At 32.1% G+C, this 19,749-nt stretch overlaps 5 protein-coding genes across 7 annotated transcripts; 3 read left to right on the top strand and 2 right to left on the bottom strand.

Annotated features, from left to right (window-relative positions):
* Positions 1-561: 561 nt before the first annotated feature.
* LOC8270830 (uncharacterized protein C24B11.05) lies at positions 562-2,929 on the top strand. Of its 2 annotated transcripts, none has more exons than XM_015716888.3 (8): positions 562-682; positions 1,035-1,100; positions 1,228-1,293; positions 1,393-1,490; positions 1,602-1,727; positions 1,847-2,131; positions 2,247-2,312; positions 2,484-2,929. In XM_015716888.3, the coding sequence occupies exons 2-8, from the start codon at positions 1,049-1,051 to the stop codon at positions 2,640-2,642; spliced, it is 852 nt and encodes a 283-aa protein (XP_015572374.1). In that variant the 5' UTR covers positions 562-682; positions 1,035-1,048; the 3' UTR covers positions 2,643-2,929. The 2 variants fall into 2 exon arrangements, with proteins under 2 accessions (XP_015572374.1, XP_002515158.2); XM_002515112.3 differs by lacking the exon at positions 562-682 and adding an exon at positions 726-921.
* Positions 2,875-5,243, bottom strand: LOC8270829 (peptidyl-prolyl cis-trans isomerase). The gene is made up of 7 exons (XM_002515111.4): positions 5,071-5,243; positions 4,750-4,953; positions 4,035-4,176; positions 3,856-3,944; positions 3,704-3,758; positions 3,497-3,582; positions 2,875-3,282 (listed from the first exon to the last, which is right to left on the bottom strand). The coding sequence occupies exons 1-7, from the start codon at positions 5,122-5,124 to the stop codon at positions 3,127-3,129; spliced, it is 786 nt and encodes a 261-aa protein (XP_002515157.3). The 5' UTR covers positions 5,125-5,243; the 3' UTR covers positions 2,875-3,126.
* A 1,400-nt stretch (positions 5,244-6,643) lies between these two features.
* On the bottom strand, positions 6,644-8,510 carry LOC8270828 (monooxygenase 1). Its single transcript, XM_048374095.1, has 6 exons — positions 8,306-8,510; positions 8,087-8,233; positions 7,942-7,992; positions 7,703-7,871; positions 7,397-7,625; positions 6,644-7,311 (listed from the first exon to the last, which is right to left on the bottom strand). Exons 1-6 carry the CDS (start codon positions 8,383-8,385, stop codon positions 6,782-6,784), a joined length of 1,206 nt encoding a protein of 401 aa, XP_048230052.1. The 5' UTR covers positions 8,386-8,510; the 3' UTR covers positions 6,644-6,781.
* A 447-nt stretch (positions 8,511-8,957) lies between these two features.
* Positions 8,958-12,317, top strand: LOC8270826. 2 transcript variants are annotated; one of them, XM_025156696.2, is made up of 4 exons: positions 8,958-9,179; positions 10,099-10,316; positions 10,430-10,597; positions 11,862-12,317. In XM_025156696.2, exons 1-4 carry the CDS (start codon positions 9,170-9,172, stop codon positions 12,063-12,065), a joined length of 600 nt encoding a protein of 199 aa, XP_025012464.1. In that variant the 5' UTR covers positions 8,958-9,169; the 3' UTR covers positions 12,066-12,317. The 2 variants fall into 2 exon arrangements, with proteins under 2 accessions (XP_025012464.1, XP_002515154.1); XM_002515108.4 differs by lacking the exon at positions 8,958-9,179 and having other exon boundaries at positions 9,774-10,316.
* Positions 12,318-16,563: 4,246 nt separating this feature from the next.
* LOC8270824 lies at positions 16,564-17,961 on the top strand. Its single transcript, XM_002515107.4, has 4 exons — positions 16,564-16,741; positions 16,846-17,063; positions 17,131-17,298; positions 17,571-17,961. Exons 1-4 carry the CDS (start codon positions 16,732-16,734, stop codon positions 17,775-17,777), a joined length of 603 nt encoding a protein of 200 aa, XP_002515153.2. The 5' UTR covers positions 16,564-16,731; the 3' UTR covers positions 17,778-17,961.
* The last annotated feature ends 1,788 nt before the right edge of the window (positions 17,962-19,749 follow it).

Consider the following 19,749-nt stretch of genomic DNA (forward strand, 5'->3'; position numbering starts at 1 on the left):
AGTATCCTGGATTCCTAGATTCCATCAATTTGATTTATTCTTAGACAATGGGATTCTCACCTCTTCTGTGCCCCAAAAAGCATCATAAGAGCAATGGAGGTGTGCTTGATTTTTGTTATTTATATTCCAAAGGACAGTTTGATTCTAATTTTTATCTTTTATTTTTATTTTTTATACTACGAGAGAATCACATTATAATTAAACTATTAAATCACCTGCTTGATTACAATAACACCATTTTATATTTTTCGTGCTGAATGACATGAATTCATGCAAATAACCAGTGGGCAGCATGCATTGGACCATCATGATTCTTCCAAACTTTATTACTATTGTTTCATATATATATATATATATAATGTGGAACCAGAAACACAATATCGTTAACAAAAATGCTAAAGTGGGTAAGCATCTGGCAAGTCTCATTTCCAGCAACTACAAAAAATCAAAGAAAATGACCGGTAACAGAAAGCAAGAAGAAAAGATAACATACACAAATCAGAATTATACTAAAGGAGAGAAGAAATATGCTCACCACCTCAGCATATATTAAATGTCATCTCATGGCTCATTCTTTCTATATACTAATGCGGTGGGTCATCTTTCAACTTATATAAATAGTCTTAGTGAGCTCCAATTGGACTATGCATTAGAGCTGTTGTACTCATTCTACTATTTGGAGGTATGTGTTTAAATATGGTCTAATAATGTGTTCTCCATACAACACATTAGGACTTATATATTTTAATATTTATGTGGTTAATATCGATGGGTTCGCAATTTATATGTCATACAATCAATTAGACATGCTATTACGTTGAAATTTGGATGCCACTACCTGTAGTACCCATACTAGTATCAGCACAGTCTCGAGCATTTTGGCCTTTGCCCTTCCAATGCAGTTCTTGATGGGTTCATTAGGTCTTGACTATATTTTTTTTGCGTTTATTGGTTCTTCTTCATAGTTTGTTACCATCATAAGTTTTCTGTAAGTTTGGAAAATTTTATTGTCTTATAATACATCCTTGTTGCAGCTACCTATTTGGATATGGAAGCTGAACGGAGGGCCAATGAACTCAAATACGAGTGCTTGCTTTTTGGTATATGTTATAATAGATTTGTTTAAGCTAGTTATTTTGGTTATCTGAAAGATCTTGGAACTATACATAAAAAGAGGCAGCAAATTCTTATGGATTATTGTTTTTGTTTTCTTTTTATGCTTTCCAGATATGGATGATACTTTGTATCCCATGAGCTCAGGTCTCAACTTGGCTTGCCGCAAGAACATTGAAGGTTAGACCATAAACAGCAATCATGCTGGTAATGGCAATACTTACATCCGTATGCAATTTGGATTAGTTTAGTAATGGGATTGAGGTATTTTGATTGCAGAGTTCATGCTGCACCACTTGAATATTGAAGAAAGTGAAGTACCAAGGATGTGCCTGGAATTATACAGGGAGTATGGAACAACAATGGCCGGTCTGAAGGTCAAACATCATTCTGTGATTATTCAATTAAAATTCGTTCTGCTTTTTATTTCGTTTTATTTATTGTTGTTATTCTTATGGAATCTAACCTGTCTCAGTTCTGAAATTCAGGCAATTGGTTATGAATTCGATGACGATGAATTCCATGCTTTTGCTCATGGAAGATTGCCCTATGAAAAACTGAAGCCTGATCCTGTATTAAGAAACCTTCTGCTTTCCATGCCACAGAGAAAAATAGTATGTTACTTTCTAATTCCACGCTTTCAGTTAAAATAAAATGTAAGTGTTTAATCAAAGTATTATAGATAGTAGACAACATTTTTACAGAATCTGAAATAAAATTTTGGTGTTTTCAGATCTTTACTAATGCTGACAAGGCACATGCTGCTGAAGTTCTGCAAAGGCTGGGGTTGGAAGATTGTTTCGAAGGCATCATATGCTTTGAAACTCTTAATCCTCCTCTTGGAACTGCTAATTACATGGATGCATTAGATGATGATGAAGTTCTTGCAAGCGGTGAACCTCAGCACAGTGACCTTGATGATGCTGACACTAACTCCAAGCCTCGAATCCTATGTAAACCTTCTCTGGAGGCCATGGAAGCAGCTATTCGAATTGCAGATGTTGACCCCAAGAGAACAGTAAAGTTTTGAGACTTATTTAAACCCAATTAACGCTAAGCAGCATCTCTCTATTTAGTTTAAGCACTTAGGGAAAGAAATGATAGTGTTATTGTTTCTATTTTTTCCTCGTCAGATCTTCTTTGATGATAGTGTTAGAAACATTGCAAGTGGGAAAGCTGCAGGACTTCACACAGTAATTGTAAGCTACAACTTCTGCTTTCTCTCATAGCCAAAAGTATAAAATACCTAATAAATTCTTGATGCCTTAGAGAACAAAGAGCATGTAGTCAAACACAGGGCCACTTAACAAATAAACATACTAACGAACAAATTTTGGTCCTACATTAACATGGCTAGATGGTGATGGCAGGTTGGGAGCTCAGTCCTAGTACCAGGTGCAGACCATGTCTTGAGTAGCATCCACAATATCAAAGAAGCAATACCTGAAATATGGGAGGGCGAAGGAGAGCATCTGGAACAAGTTATCCCGTCTAGTGCTAGTGCAGTTGAAGCTCTTGTCCTTGCTTAGCTTTCTCCTTATTTCACAAACTTATGCATACAAAACAATCCTGGTACTAAAGGATCTGTAAACTAAAGGCCACAGGTGGAGGGAAAGATGATAGTATATTTAAAGCCATCATATTCAACCCGTAATAAATCTAACCATAAGAGTTAGAGCTCAGTGTAATGTATAAGGTCATGTAAAACCGTCTATAACATAATGCCAACCTTGGAGCTGGTGGTGCTAAAGACAAAGAAGATATTGTAACCATTTATGAATTAAAGAAAGACCTCCTTGAAATGATAGTTTACAAATTTTATGTCTGCATAACAGTAGTACATGCACTTCTATCATGAGTTTACAACGCAATGGTCTAATTTATCTCAGCTAAAATGGATAAAATTTCACATGCATGGTGTCCTACAAGAGGGTCGTAGATCTTTCAAAATTTGGGATGCATGATGTAGAAAAATTGTAGTCCAGTTAAGTGGAATATTTACACGCAGATAGATCAACCATCCAGTGGTAGCTCACCGCAATTGATAATCCTGCATGGTTTCCTAGGGTAATCTGACCTACTTGTCTCTACAGATTCAAGCTTCCGGACAACATCCATTCCATCAATGACCTGCCCAAACACAACATGCCGGTTGTCCAACCAAGGAGTCTACAATAGACAAATTAAGAGCATCAAGAAACTTCACTTAAAAAGCAATCAGCTTGACCTAATGAAGAATTTCATCTAGGTTTCAAATAGCATAATTCAAAATCAATGAAAGCATTAAACAATGATGTTATTTGGCCGTAGATATCCAGTAAAGGACAGGGTGAAATTTGATACATACTAAAACAAAATAACAAAAATGCAGCAGAGACGTCACCTTTACTGTACAAATGAAAAATTGGCTCCCATTGGTATTAGGACCTGCATTAGCCATGCTCAGTACTCCAGGTCCAACGTGCTTCACTGCAGATAATGGCTCCAATATATCAGTACAGTGCTAGGCATGAGAGAGGAAAACAATAACGTAGTGTGAACTCAACTAAAAGAACTTCATTACAGTTATTTAGACTCTAGCAATACTCACAATCAAAGCTCTCATCTTCAAAGCTAGAACCAAATATGCTAACTCCTCCAGTTCCCTGCAGTTAGTTAATACAAAGTTTTCTACTCAGTAAAATCAATCTTTTGCTTACACAGCAGCATGTCTCAGGCCAGAGAAAGAAATAGAGAGCTTACATCTCCTTCTGTGAAGTCTCCTCCCTGGATCATGAAATCTTTAATAATACGGTGGAAGGAGCAGCCTTTGTAACCATATCCTTTGTCACCTGCATGTGATAGATTGCAATTCACAAGATGATATAGCAAATACTAAGTCATGTTTGATAACATGGATAGGCTATTTGTCAGAAGCCTGCCTGTGCACAACGCGCGGAAGTTCTCAGCTGTTTTTGGGACAACATCTCCAAAAAGGCCCATCACAATTCTACCTGCAGGTTCACCTCCAATGTCAACATCAAAAAAGACCTTGGTTGTCACTTTTGCTTGTACCTCAAGGTCCTGATACAATAAGATTATAGAAGACAGTAAGACACAGAAGACGACCATGTGCACCAATACCAAATCGGCAGTATTTTATAGAAATTAGAATATTACCACTATATTCAATTCCAAAAACAGGAGATAGTGGCTGCAATTTCAATAGGTAATCCGAATAAAGAACTTAATTTAAAATCTAAAGAAAAGGGGAAAATAATTATTTGCTTGTTCATGTCAATACTAGATTCATTTGCATCTCTATTGAGGAAGCAAACATAGAACTTAGGATTGAAAGTGAAGTAACAATTAGTTTAAGCCTTTCTAATGTCGGGTCACCTGATAAGACTATGAGTTCCCTCTTAATTGTATGGCAAAATTCCGTTGCTAGTTTTAAAGATTTGAAATCTAGTTCAGTAGTTAACAAAAAGAAATAGCCATTTCCATATTCTACAGCAATATAAACTCTTTCAATTTTAACAACCAATTCAACTTAGCCTAGACATAAATCAAGTAAATTAAAATCTGCTTGTGACAGCACTTAAATATTACAATGAACAAAATGGCAAAAGCAATAAGATTGACAAAAGAAGTTACATTTGCCATAGCCTTGATGCATGCCATCCTCTGGTGCTTAACAGAAGGGGCTTTGGAAAGCTGTGTGATGGGAAAACTTAATGAATAGCGAGATCTTGATGTCAATGCTCTTCCAGCAAAGCTTAAAGTACCAGAAGCAGAACTTCTCATAGCTGATATCATACATGTCCTACTCAGATTTTTAACATCTTGACCATCAGTACCCTGCCATAAGCACACAATTTAATTTGTAAACATGAAATAGAGCATAAATTTTGGTTTGGAACAAATTGAGAAATAGGCGTATTATGTAGCAGGTCATAACAGAGAGAGAAGACTGACCTTGAAGACAAGGCGAGGAGCAGGCACCGTTTGCAGAGAGAATGTGGAGGCCATTTTTGCTGAGAAATTGAAAACTGCCTCCTCAACTATGTATTTGACCAACCTCTGTGTTTTAAAAGTTAAAGATAAGACTGGTGATGAAACCTGAAAGATATCAGGGAAAGAAAATGAGGAGAAATGAAGCAGGAAAAGGGCCTTTTATAGTGGGCATCGTTTTCTCCGATTAAACATCTTAAAATTATCCGCCACTTGGCCAACTCATTTCTTGGGCTCGACGCGTGGGCCTTTGGATAAATGCCCATATCATGCCTGATAGAATAATGGTCAAATTATATAGAGTAATTTTTTAAAAATATTCTAAAATTAATTAATAAAAGATCTTAATTTTACTCTGTGAATTATTTTTATGTGTAAACTTTAAAAAATATTATTTTTAAATTTTTTAAATATATAATGCGGTTATTTTATCTAAAAATAATAGAAGAAAAACAAAATCACAATTTTAAAAAAGTTGAAAAATCATATTTTTTTTATATTTCAACACAATAAAAATGAAAAGAGTTTATCATAAATTTTAAAAAATTAAAAAAAATATATGGATATCTTTTATATTTTTTTAATATAGATGGTATCTCACTTTTTCAAATATGGGGAGATAATAACCATTAGATATGAAATGTAAAATGGACTCTGCCTCGATTTTCTTAAATATTTTTTAGGTTGAAGTTTGATTAAATTGTTGACAGTTGAGGTTTTCTTTTATTTGAAATGAACCATTGGTGAAGCAAATGATAAGGCAAATCTAGGTTGAAAGGGGGTACAGTAAATAGAAAGACACATTTCAGCTTGTACAAGAAGATGGTGAGTTTTTAGATAAAAGAATGTAGATTCAAGTTAGAAAAATTCTTGTATTGACTTTATATATATATCATAACTAATAAAAAAAATGACATACATGTATATTTTATATTTTAATATTGAATAATTAATTTTTATATTAAAATCGAGATGATAATATGAAAAATTTACATAAACTTTCATTATGTCGCATAGGCATATGTCATGTTATAAGTGGCATAAAAGACTTTCTAAAATTTAATTGTTCGGTTAAATTGCATAGACCAAAGATTAAGAAAAAAAATTTAAAAGAAAAAAGAAAAAGAAAGAAGAAAAAGAATGTCTTAGAAAGAAAATAGAGATTTTATGTTAACATATCCAAATATTACCAAAGTCTTCAATGTCTAAGTGTTGTTGATAGTGAATTGTTTCTGTATAATATTACAAAGTATCATGTATACAATAATTAATAAGAGAATGATATGTATAAATAAATATTTTATATTTTGATATTAAATAATTGAAATATATTTTATTATTTAAAACTAATAAATATATGTCAATCATTTATTAGTTTACTGTATAAATGAAAATATATACTAAGTCTTCATAAATAAATCACGAAAGTATTATAAGTAGAAATGCTAAATGTATTGACATTTATCGAAATTATAGATCTTTATTTGAGCTCTGTATTCTCAAACCCAACATCTGTTTAGAGAAGTTTATCAATATCTTGACGAAAAGATTGAAGCTTCATTATTAATAGAAAAAACCCGCAAGCACCTCAATGAAAACATTATTGAATAACCTATCAGACCAGCTAATTATTAACGAAGCCTAGATGTAAGCTTTGTAAGGATGAAATTGTTGATCACAGAGGACCACAATCATACCTGGTATGATATATTGGGTTTCCAAATAAAACAATCATGGCAACAGCAATCGAAACTTTCACAAGCCTTGAGGAATTCTGCAGCAGTGAACCATAAAGATAAGTCTGTGTTGATAGCCATACCAATCTCATCCTCCTTTCTTTCACATAGTCGTCAAATGCTTCTCCAATTTTTTGCGACATTATATGGCTTGAACTTTTTAGCTGACCAACTTCTTGCATCTTTGCCGACAAACATCTAGCTAGTACAACTGCGTCTTCAATGGCTGCCGAGCCCCCTTGTCCAATGAATGGACCCATTATATGCATGGCATCTCCTGCTACCGTCGCAGTTCCTCGCCGGAACTTCCCTAGATATATTTCCCATGGTGTGCGATACCTCAGGTGTGTAAGAGACAGTGAAGTGACTTCACAATTCTTTACCATCTCTAGTCTTTCTGTTGGGAAGTCTTTGGTTGATTCTAATGAGAACTGCCTCATGAGCTCTGGATCTTTGGGGATATTTGTATCTGTTAAATACACAAAATTGAGATGAGTCAATATTGAATTTCTTCTTGTAGATGATGTGATTAAGGTCAAGATTAATGTATGTACCCTTGGGAAAGAAGTTCTGAATTATGAACCAGAAGACCAGATTATCATCAACAGGGACTCTTCCACACAGAACGTTGCCTTTAACCATTCGAATCAATTCAGGAGCCAATCCATGACCATTCGGATAATGTGTAAATCCTCTCACAGCACATAAAGAGAATAACTTTTTCGGCTTTAGCTCAAGAAAATCCGAAACAACTGAGTTTGCTCCATCACATCCGATTAGAGCCTAAATTAACATAAAAAACAAAATGAATAGTAAATTATAAATAATTAACTATTACACTGCACTGTGCAGTAATATACCTTGGCCTTAATCGAACTCCCATTGCTTAGCTGCAGAATTGGAAAAGAAATTTCTGGGTCCAAATTCACAGAAAGTATATCACATCCGAAGCGTATAGTTCCCAATGGAAGATCATCTGCTAGAGCTTCGATTAGATCACTTCGTTTTACACAGCGAGCTTCCCCTATCCTGTCAAAAGTTAAAACAGTAACATGAAAATAGCCATTGGACTAGTTTATTTCCTTTAAAAATAACTTACGAGACCGGTGCTTGTCTTTGCTTGCCCCTGTCAAGGTCTATATCCCATACCCTATTCAAGAACAAGTATATGGAATCACGTTCTCAGGCTTTTACAACAATTTAACTCAATCATGACTATAGGCGCGATAAGAATAGGATGGTACCGCTGAAGAGGAAGTGCAGTTGGTCTGATCTTGGAACCAACACCTAGCTCATCAAGTGCTCGCCAACCATTGGTAAGGACAGCAATACCAGCTCCCGCTGCGCGCAGAGTTTCTGATCTTTCTAACACCACACTTCTTATACCCTTCCTGCTAAAGAAGAACACTAATTTGTCTTAATATTGAAGATCGAAAGATCATGATTTGACAAGAAAGATAGACCTGTGAAGAGCAAGAGCAGTAGCTAGGCCACAAATTCCACCTCCAACTATCACCAGCTCAACCTCTTCATTGGCATCCATATTGTAAATGTTAAAGAGTTGCTGAGGTTTTTGCTTACAATCCTAAGCTATATTAGTGAATGGAATAATTGATTATCTTTCATTGACGGCAGCAAAATTTCGAACTTATCACAGTTAAACATATCTCTTAGCCTGGTCCATGATATAGTTTAGTCAACATTATTTGATTCTGCCTAAAAGAATAAAATAATTTAATGTAATGATGATGCGCAAACAGAATGGCTGAAGAAATGAGATATTAATTAATAAAGCTCAACAGCAGTGAATAGAATATAGTTTAATAGTTAAATTAATAAACTAAATTGAGTCCTTAGACATTTAAATATGTGATAATAAAATCTTTTAAGAAATAATTGCTGGCGATAGGTAATTGCATTTGAATTAATTAGGCACCTAACAGACCAGATCTGCACGAAAAGTTGTCCCTGTTAATAATTTGTCTGCGAGAATTACTATTATAGCCAGCTTTTCCATATTAATCTATGTAAAGAAATAATGTAACGTATGTTTTGCTAGCCTTATATAAGCCTGGTAGCTGGACTCTGTTCAGGCGTACAGCTGACTTGCCATTCTCGCTTACAGTAAAATTATCACTGAACAAATCAAAATAGACAACAAGTAATGACAGACTTTTCTCTTTAAGATTTAAAGAATTTTTTATACCTTCGCGGATCTCCATATAGACTTAGCAGCAACACCAAACAAAGAGAAAATAGAGTTTTCGTAACCAGCAAAACCTGGGATCTTAAAAGGTTTCTGGTACTCATAAGTGCTCATATGTATCATGTCTCCAGGTATTTCAGTAGCCCTTTTCTTTAGTTCCTTCAATATTTTTCATGCCTCTGTTTTACTTTTTGTTTCTTTAGTTACCTTTACGTTGATTGATTACTTTCTTTCTTCTTTCATAGTTGTTGTGTTTTCTGATTAGATTGTTGTCTAAGCAGCTCACAGTAACTACTCGAGGTATTCACAGTGAGTGCTGGATAAACAAGAAATGCCAATATATATATATATAAAATGAAAGATTTTAATTAGTTAATTATATTTATATAAACTATTAAAAACATAATTAGTATATTATCATCGTTTAGTTAGGAAAATCTCTTATTAGTTGACATATTAATTATATGCTATTCTTTTAGAGTAAAAATATTATTTAGTTAAAAAATACTATATTAATCAGTATTTAAATATATTGCAATATCACTAGTATAATAATTCAATAATTTCTAAAAATTAAAAATTGATATTATACATAATATTAAGATTAAAGGTCAAATGCAAAAAGAGTGAATGGACTATACTCAGAGGTCGAAACCAAATACAGGCCCAGCCTATTAATTAACAGAGCAGCCCAATCCGACCGTACCTATGTCTTATCCGGCTGCCAAATTCTGTTGAGCCCCAGAAAGTGGCGGAGCAAAGAAAGAAAGAAATGTGGGGTTGTTATCTGCGATGGGTTATGCGAAATAATGCGCGCCTTTACAGTGTCAGTTAACTGCTATTCTTCTTATCCTTGTTTTCTGCTTCAGCCTTCTTCCACTTGTTTCATCAATCCCTCACTTTTCCCTTGTAAATTAATTAACCTCAGCTCTCATACTTCTCTACAATACCTTCTTTCTCACTCCAGGCCCAGTCCTCACTGTTCCAATTCTGATTCCATTTCATTTGATGATGATGATTTCGAAGACGATGATGGTTACTCTTTTGTAGGCGAGGAGTCTGACTCTTTAGGCGAAAATGGTGTGCTAATTCAGATAAACAAGGCTGGAAGGAATTCTAGGAAAATTCGGTCCAAAATTGCTATAAACGCCAGCCTCGATACTATTTGGAATATATTGACTGATTATGAGAAATTGGCTGATTTTATCCCTGGCCTTGCTGTTAGCAAATTAATTGACAAGAAAGATAATTACGCTCGACTTTACCAGGTAATGCTTCTGTTTCCACTTCAATTTCACTAGAATTTAAATTAATATATGCTATAAGTACAGCTTTTGGAAGATTTCATCTATTTATATCGTTGCTTTCTAAATTTAAACAGATTGGGCAGCAAAATTTGCCCTTGGGGCTGAAATTTAATGCTAAGGCGATTTTGGATTGTTTTGAGAAAGAACTTGAGACTTTTGTCTCTGGGAAAAAGCGTGATATTGAATTTAAGATGACTGAAGGTGACTTCCAGTTTTTTGAAGGAAAATGGTCTATTGAACAGGTGAGTGAGAATAATTTGAAAAATATTTTAAGCTTCTTGGGCTAGTACTCGAAACTATCACATTTGAATTTGCTTCATATTAGGACTTGGATTTGGCTCTTCCAAAATATCTTAGACTTCCGTTATTTATTTGCCTGAATTGGATACCATGTTTTTCTTTAGTTGGAATAACATGGAAGCTCATAATATCAGTTTACTTTCCGAAACTTTGCTGTGATACCTATAGGTGTTGTAAAGATAAGCTTGCAATTTCAGATCTTTTACTAGCTTATCAGGACAAATCTGAAATATATTTGTCCAAAGCTCCATGTTGTAAGGAAACAGGAAAAGGGTGGAATATATATGCATTTATATTTACACCTGAAATGACTGATCTAAGATCTATTGTCCTACTGCAGATATACTGACATTTATATTTGCAACCATAGCGTTCTAGCCAGTATTGATGATGCGTTGCAGACGGAGAGAGCAATTAACAAATTTTTTAAGAGATGAAGAGAACAATTGCTAGACACATTATCATGTTATAGAGACACATCCTAGTTAGATGCAGTATCAATTTCTTAAGTTGCAAGTAGACATGAACTTTGGATCCTAAGTTCATAGATTTCTTATCTCATGCTCAACTCAATTAAATGGCTCTTAGTTCCCTGATTTACTTAAATTTTCTTTTAGATTCACATTTATGGGTGTACATCTGCTGTCAACTGTCAACAATTTGTGGCTTGGGCATTGCTCATTATTCTTCTTGGTCTTCCTTGTCTGTATTTGTGTTTGCTCTCCATGTACATACATGCATTTTACTATTCTCTGTTGTTATTGGCTGAGACATGTGATATGGCTCCTCATCATAATATTCTCAATATTGAACAATTATCTTGTTTATTTATCTTCCGTCTCACATAAATGCATTCAAATCTTGTTTTAACTTTTCTATGGCATAATCTTGTATTGGCTTCATTTATATATGTACAATGCTTCTTTTGAACAATTTTACAATAATATTCTGCTCTTTGGTTATTCAACACATGGGTGGATCTCTATGACCTTCAACAATTTTCACCACTTTAAAATGTTTTAAATATTTTATATGCCATAATTGTGTTAGGTGAATGTGCCGTTGCTTGTGAAAACTTCCCAGAACACCCTATGCATACATAAACTGTTGCAGTCTATGTATATAAGCTGTTGATATTGCGTTGCTCTTTTAGCGTACTGTGTTATGATGAAAATTTAAAGAGAAATGTCTTGAGTGATGATGCAGGTTATTAAACCAAGATCTGAAGAAAGTGATATCTCACTTGGTCAACAATTTGAAACAACTCTTTCATATTTTGTTGATGTAAAACCTAAGCTCTGGCTGCCTGTTCACCTAGTTGAAGGTAGACTCTGCAAAGAGATTCAAACAAACCTCTTGTGTATCCGAGAAGAAGCACAAAAGATGATTCCTGATACCGAGGAGGCTTAACAGAGACTTGGCCAAATAATTCAATCATACGGCTTGCTTTAGATTTATTTCGTCGTCCATATTGTCATATAACTCATTATATGACAAATAATGCATGTTTTTCATCACTTCCCGTAGTATCGGGCTCAAATACCTATTGTCGTTAGCATAGATAGAAGAAAGAAAAATACGAGGAAATGATGCTGATTCCCTCTTTATGATCCATTGTTTGTCTATTGAGCAGAATTATGATGCAGATGTTGTTTGGGTAAACTTTAGTACCAACAGGATAATTTAGCCAAAGTGAAGCATTACGTGAATAGTGAGTAGAATCGTGATGCAGAGTTCTGCTAAAAAAATTGATGTATTTTTAAAAATCATTATCTATAATGGAAATTAAAGTTCTAGTATTAAAATATAAAAATTGATACTAATTAGAAATATAAATTAAAATTTTAGTACCAATGGAGCTATTCCTCCAAATTTTCTCCAGAGTCATAATTGTTACCAAACTAATTTTAATACTATAATGGTTATAAGATGTGGTCTTTGAAATTCTTATTTTAATTTAATTATTTTTATTTGTAAAAATAATAAAGTGTATACTATTTTAATATAATTAATTAATGAAACATATAAAAAAATAATTTAATTTCAAAAAATTATTACATATTAAGAGACAGGCATAAGTTCAAAAAATTTTACACTTCAACAAAGGGTTATTTGTATTAGCAAGTTCAGAGATGTAGTAACAAATAATAAATTTAGTTTATTAAATTACTTTATAAGTATGCATATATTATTACTATGTAGATATACGAATATTTTAAGACGGTTATTATGAAATTATAAAAAAATTTAAAATTACATGACTCTTTCTAAAAAAATTTAAACCGTATTTAAATGGATTTTAATGTATCTATATTTATAAAAATAAAAATAATAAAATATTCTGGGATCCAAAAATAAAAATAAAAATAAAGTGATGAGATTCAAAATGCAAAATTGAGAAGAAATTGTAAGAGCCATCGAAGATGGTACAACTGCGGTGGCAATAAATTGGGTAGTTTCTGATACATGATCCTAGGAATATTAATCAATTTGGCCACTAATTTCATTGCTGGGATTCAATTTAGTTACTTTCTAAATTTTTAGATAAATTTTTATATATTTAGCTCAAATTAATCCTAATTTTTACAAAACTAAGAGAGTGAGTTACACACTCCATAGAAAGAGAATGGACAGAATAAAAATAAAAAAATATTCATTTTTTATATTAAATTATTTAAATTAAAAAATATATATTGATATTTAAATAAAATACAATAAAAAGATAAATATTGATACAATGTTCTTACTGTTTTTTTCTTAATAATGACAGTGAAAAGAGACAATTACAATTGTAACACTCGTATCTAAAGAATAATAATAATAATAATCTCAAACTAGAGGTTTAAAAATAATAATAATAAATTAGTTAATTTTTGTGTGAAATTAAAGTGAAGTAACAAATTGTATTTTAGAAACTTTGGATGGACTATAAGAGATCATTATCGAATCTTAAATTTAAAGAGAATCTTAATATTGGATTAAAATAAAAATATTTATTAATCTTTATTAAATTAGTTTGATTAAATAGAAAATTAGATAAGTAATTTATAAAGGATAAATTATTTCTTTATCAATGTCACACTCAAAATTTTCTCAGTATGAATATATAAATTTAAATATTATAATTGAAAGCTATAAAAATATTTTCTTGAAAAAATTATTTAGAAAAAGATAAATTTTAATTAGCAAGATGGTATTGGATTTAATTGAAAATAGTAAACAAATTGATTAATTAAGTTAATTTAGTATTATGATTAAATTGAAATTTATATTTGAGATAATGGCTAAAAGTATAATAGAATTAGTAATAGAGTTAAAATGAAAATTTTTATGATTGGTATTTTTGTAAATAATTGTGTAATAGGGGTATTTTAGTAGTTTCATCATTAAAGGCAAGAGTAAATAAATAACTTTATATTTTTAGTAATTTTAATTTGATCGAAAAGTAGTGATTAAGGATTTAATTGAGATAACTTATATAAGCTTAAGGACTAAACAAAAATTAACCCAGACCAAATATATTAAGAAGATTAAAAGAGGGTAAATAAGTAACTTTACATTTTTAGTAATTTTAATTTGGCCAAAAAATAGTGATTAAGAATTTAATTGAAATAATTTATATAAGCTTAAGGACTAAATAACAATTAACCAAGACCAAATATATTAAAACGATAAAAAGGGGGATTAAATATAGATATGGGTCGAAGAAGAAGGAAAAAAAGAAAAAAGGAGGAGAGAGAGAGCTAGGCTGCTTTTAATGGCAGATGGTGGAGGAGTTGGTTTGAGAGGCGGGGAAGCTGGTTGGAGGAAGAGGAGGCGACGGCGAGCTTGAAGGTGGCGACAGCAGCGGTGGACGGCAGAAAATAGCGAGAAAGGATAACAATTTCTTGACGTTATTTCTAGCATTTTCGGCAACTACAACCACCGATTTTAGTGGTGATCATCTTGTCTGAGATTGGGCTTTCATATAGGGGTAGCAGCCATGATAATGGTGGCCGGAGAAGAGATTTCTGGCAAAGAAAAGTTTGTATAGGCAATTGGATTTTTGGACTTTTCTGGCCATCTCCGGCGAAGTTATGGCTGCTCTGAATTCATGGATGAACTCCCTTCATCACCAGCTTTCAGATGACATCGACTCCGTCCGAAAATCGACAATTGAGACTACTCGGGAATTTTTCAGAATGACCGAGGACTAAATTGAACAATTTATGTTAGAATCATTGTCTACGCATTATTTTTAAGTCTGTTGACGTGCTCATATTTTAATAAATAAAAATTTATATGTGGTTTTATATAATTATAAATTATAATATATATGGCTTTTATGTAATTGCCAATTATAATATATACGGCTTTTATATAATTATATAATAGTTTATTATAATATTAAATATTAATCAAGTAAAATAATAATATTAAATGTATTTCAATATTAGATATTAATTAAATAAAATGATATAATTAAATATTTATTAAAATAAAATAATAACTAAATATAATTAAAAATTAGTGATTATATAATGTCACTAATTTATTATATATATCTACTTTTTTTTTATGACCATTTTAAATTTTAAAATTATCAAAGTAAAATGGTAATATTAAGTACTTATAAAACTAAAATATAACTAAATACAATTATTTTCTTATAATATAATATATTTATAATTAAAATAACTTATCTTAAATTTAAAAATTTAATTTGCAAAATTATCAATAATTACATATTAGCATAAATAAATAAGATGATATTATTAAATATTTATTAAAATTTAATGGTAACTAAATAAAATAAAAAATTAATGATTACATAATGACACTAATTTATAATAAATCTATTATGACCTTTCTAGTTATTTTTTTTATAACTATTAAATTTTAAAGTTATATGAGTAAAATGATAATATTAAGTGCTATTAAAATAAATTAATAACTATATATAAGATTATTTTTTATAATGTAATAATTTTATTAGAATAAGATATTTTAAACTAAAAACTTATATAATAAACTAATCAATAATTGTACAAGTATATTTCTAATTAACATAATAGTTTAGAACATTTTTAAAAGTACATTTTACTTTGATGATGTAGAGTCGCAGAGAGAGCGTTATCTACTTGATTTGCTGCTGTTATCTGGACTTGTACTTTAAGTGCAGTGGATAGATAGAGATCGTTGAGGGAAGTGTGAATGAGATTGTGGACAGAACTGAAGGAATTAATATTTAAATATAAAAAATTAGTTAAATTCAATGAACACTTTTTTATATTTTTTTGTGAATATTAGTAATTTTTACTTCAATAATAAGAATACAAAACTAGAAATATTAATTAATAAAATACATAAATATTAATTAAAATCAAAACAAAAAAGAAAGTTTGACTCTCTAAATACAAAAAATCAGATTTTATACTTAAAAATCAATTATTATACCCTTATATAACTATTTGTAAAAGAAAATTAACATATAGATGGAATCTCTTAGAGATGTTGTTAGTATATGACCACTGATAAAGAATATGTATATATATATATATAGGCTATAAAATAGCTAAATACTAAATTAAATTGCTTATAATATAATAAACTCTCTAAACGTGTTTGACTTATTAAGCCACCTAACAGAACCAGAAATGCACGAAAAAGTTGTTTCCAATTATTGCCATCTTTTTGTAGATAAACCTGGGAAGTCAGTAATGCTTGTATTGTTTAAATCTTTTAGAAAGATTTGCAATCTTTGCAGGGGCCTGGTAGCTTGACTGAGTGAAGCCATTACATTGGAAGTGCCGTGCACTTAGGGTTGGCAGTGGGTAGGCATTACAATAGACGTGCCATGCACAAGATGCTATCGCAATAATTTAAGGATTAAACAAAAATGAATAAATCAGTAGACAACTAATAACTCCTAGCATAGTAGCTGGTGTCCATAATGAAGACTTTCTCTTCCATGATTAAGAACTTTAATACCTGTTTAGAGCTCTATAAATTAAGAAAGAGTATAATAAGAAGTTGGTATATATGTAGGAAGAACTGGGATCTTGAAGGTTTCTTATACTGCATTTAACTAGCTATCATGGCTCAAGGTATTAACATACTCTATATATTATTTATCTGAGTATTTGTTTCCTTTTACAGAAAATAAGTTTTACTGTCTTGATGGTGATACTGATGGTTGCTTGTTTTGTAGGTGATACGGCCAATTATGTTAGTGAGGACGGTGTATTTATTGAGGTAAAAAAGCTCGGAAGTAATTCAAGGAGCGTTCAATCCAGAATTGTGATAAATGCCAGTTTTGAAACTGTTTGGAACCTAATGACTGATTATGAGAAATTTGCGGATGTCGTTCCTGGGCTTACCGTTTGCAAAATAATCGACAAGAAAGACAACTTCACTCGTGTTTATCAGGTATTCTTTTTAAATTTTAGTTTCTTCTTATTAAGTTAATATTGAAATATATTTTTTAAGTAAACAGATGGCAGAACAAGATTTACCATTGGGGATGAAATTTAAATCAAAAATGGTATTGGATTGTTTTGAGAAAGACATTGAGGCTCAAGCTGCTGGAAGAAAACGTGATATTGAGTTTAAAATGACTGAAGGCGATTTCAAATCTTTCCAAGGAAAATGGTCTATTGAAGAGGTGAGAGTCAAGAATCTATTGGTAATGGGTTTTTCAGTTTCTGCATTTTGCAAAATTAATAGTTCGATTTTATTTCAAACATTTTTAAGACTTACTGCGATTGAAATCTAAATTATTATGATTATAGTTTCTCTAATCTGATGTTAATAAGCTACTGATTCCGTGTTACTCTTTATGGAACTTTCCTCCCAGTTTTCAAGTATCATATATTTGTTCCGTTGAACTAAAAATAAAATAAATGAACAAGCAAATGACTTGGAGAGATGGTGCAGGTGACTAAACAAAGATCTACAGGAAGTGATACCTCGGTTGGTCAAGAATATGAAACAATACTTTCATATTTGGTTGATGTAAAGCCTAAGCCCTGGCTTCCTGTTCACCTAGTCGAAGGCCGACTCTGCGAGGAGATGCAGACAAATCTCTTGTGTATCCGAGAAGAAGCACAAAAGATGATTCACAAAACTGTGCCTGCTTTATAGGGTATTGGTCAAACATATCACACACATATATTACTCACTTGCCTGGGGTTTATTTCATCGACCCTATTGTCATGTAAATCATGTTGGAGAAAATCATTCAAACTTCCTATCATTTCCCATGGTATTTGGCTCGACCCGTTTGTTTTTGAAATAAAGAGGAGAAGAAATAAAAATATTATGATAATAGGTAGTCCGTTAAGCAGGAACGATGCTGCTGTAGACAGATGCTGTGCTGAGGCATGTGATTTACTGATATTTATATCTCAATCTAAAAAAGTGAATGAAAATTGAAAAATTTAAATATATTAAAATTTTATATATACAAGACTGAAAAAAATTAGAAAACCCTCGTATATACACATGTTCAATATACAGATGACAGTGATAGTTGTCACGGCCCGCTAGAGAAGTAGCTGGCCCTTCATAATGTATCAACGGAAAGAAGCAGTTCCAAACGTACCTGCGTATCCGGGGAAAAAGCACAAAAAATGATTCCCGATACCGTCCATGCTCTATAGTGACTTGGCCAAATAATTCGTTTGTAGGACTTGCTTTAGGTTTAATAGAACAAATTATGCAAATTCTCTATCACTTCCATTGGTACTGGATTCAAATACCCATTATATTGAAATAGATAGAAGGAAGGAAAGTAAGAGGAAATGACTCACATTTCCAATTTATGATCTAGAGTTTGTCCATTAAGTAGGAATAGTTACGTATATATATATATATATATATATATATATATATACATGTTGAGCTGAGGCATCTGTGTGTTCTGGACTCCAGGATCTTCATTTCTAGAATTCTGGTGTGAAAGCAATTTTCAATCGCAGTGCTCCCTCCTTGATGAGACCTTTGCATGATTTAAAAGCACGACTATTTTGATGTATATTCCGGAAAACAAACTCTCTTAAATTTTCATGTAGAATGAAGCAAACAACCAGATTGCTAATCAACGGTAGCTGGGAGTTGTATGTAGGCAACTGTCGGCTGCAAATATTGGAAAATGTAAGAGCTGATTGGGTTGCAAATTATGTCCTTACGAATATCCGTGTAAACTGGGTGCAGAATAGGTTCTCTTCTATAGCGAGGTCTCTTTTGGCTTGTTGAAAACGTGTCTTTGGAATCTGTCAAAGTTTGTTTTAGTTCCTTTAAGTCTTAAGTTATCTGCAATAAAAATCGCTCGGCTGCTCATATTCCTTCCGTTTTTCTGTTTTCTATTATTTTTCTCTGTTCTAATTTTTTAAGAACAACAGGGCTCCTTTCAGTGATAAAATCCAAGTTCAGAAGAAAATAAAAATTGGACAGGAATAAAGGGTGCAACCAAGGATTGTAGTGATTGCAGTTTGTATGGATAGAATAGCTTAACCACAACTAGCTAATATGGGTAGGCCATCACTAAATAATATGTATAGACTGTATAAATAGTTGAACAAATAAATTTAACTGCTGTTTAAAGTCTTAATGTAGAACTGTAAATACTTTTAATATTTAAAAAAAAAAAATGAAATCAAATGGGGAATGGATAATTGCATGTGACTTAATGAGCCACCTATCAAAACCAGAAATGTAGGAGAAGTTGTTCCCAAATTCTTGTCAATCATTAAGTCATCTGTTCTTGAATATTTCTCAGATTTGTATTATAAAACTGCAAAATACTGTAAATTGGGTTACTTTTGTAAGATTTACTTGAGCATGGCAGCTTCACTTGGTCAAGTCGTTACACTAGACATGCCGTAGACTCACTCGAGGACAACTGCTCCCCACGTTGATCTGCCCCACGAATTCAGTGTTGGAAAGCGATATCATATACTTACAAGAACAATATACTGATGACTTCAGTGACAAATGGTTGTAGATAGTTTGGGAGTTATTATCAGCGTGATGGCCATATCTGATAAAACATTTTTTGATTCCACAGATATTGAGATATGCGAGGCAGGAGCAATTTTTTTATGTCTTGCAATTT

Source organism: Ricinus communis, chromosome 1 (assembly GCF_019578655.1).
Source record: "Ricinus communis isolate WT05 ecotype wild-type chromosome 1, ASM1957865v1, whole genome shotgun sequence".
Taxonomy (NCBI): domain Eukaryota; kingdom Viridiplantae; phylum Streptophyta; class Magnoliopsida; order Malpighiales; family Euphorbiaceae; genus Ricinus; species Ricinus communis.

Coding starts and splice junctions, on each gene's coding strand:
- LOC8270830 (XM_002515112.3), top strand. CDS start 897: ATGCAGTTCTTGATGGGTTCATTAG. Junction 2,132..2,246: donor ATGTTGACCCCAAGAGAACA/GTAAAGTTTTGA, acceptor TTTCCTCGTCAG/ATCTTCTTTGATGATAGTGT. Junction 2,313..2,483: donor CAGGACTTCACACAGTAATT/GTAAGCTACAAC, acceptor TGGTGATGGCAG/GTTGGGAGCTCAGTCCTAGT.
- LOC8270829 (XM_002515111.4), bottom strand. CDS start 5,124: ATGGCCTCCACATTCTCTCTGCAAACGGTGCCTGCTCCTCGCCTTGTC. Junction 4,177..4,749: donor GCATCAAGGCTATGGCAAAT/GTAACTTCTTTT, acceptor TTATTGTATCAG/GACCTTGAGGTACAAGCAAA. Junction 3,583..3,703: donor TGAAGATGAGAGCTTTGATT/GTGAGTATTGCT, acceptor CATTATCTGCAG/TGAAGCACGTTGGACCTGGA.
- LOC8270828 (XM_048374095.1), bottom strand. CDS start 8,385: ATGGATGCCAATGAAGAGGTTGAGCTGGTGATAGTTGGAGGTGGAATT. Junction 7,872..7,941: donor CAAAGACAAGCACCGGTCTC/GTAAGTTATTTT, acceptor AACTTTTGACAG/GATAGGGGAAGCTCGCTGTG. Junction 7,626..7,702: donor GGAGTTCGATTAAGGCCAAG/GTATATTACTGC, acceptor ATGTTAATTTAG/GCTCTAATCGGATGTGATGG.
- LOC8270826 (XM_002515108.4), top strand. CDS start 9,858: ATGCGCGCCTTTACAGTGTCAGTTAACTGCTATTCTTCTTATCCTTGT. Junction 10,317..10,429: donor ATTACGCTCGACTTTACCAG/GTAATGCTTCTG, acceptor AAATTTAAACAG/ATTGGGCAGCAAAATTTGCC. Junction 10,598..11,861: donor GAAAATGGTCTATTGAACAG/GTGAGTGAGAAT, acceptor GTGATGATGCAG/GTTATTAAACCAAGATCTGA.
- LOC8270824 (XM_002515107.4), top strand. Junction 17,064..17,130: donor ACTTCACTCGTGTTTATCAG/GTATTCTTTTTA, acceptor TTAAGTAAACAG/ATGGCAGAACAAGATTTACC. Junction 17,299..17,570: donor GAAAATGGTCTATTGAAGAG/GTGAGAGTCAAG, acceptor GAGATGGTGCAG/GTGACTAAACAAAGATCTAC.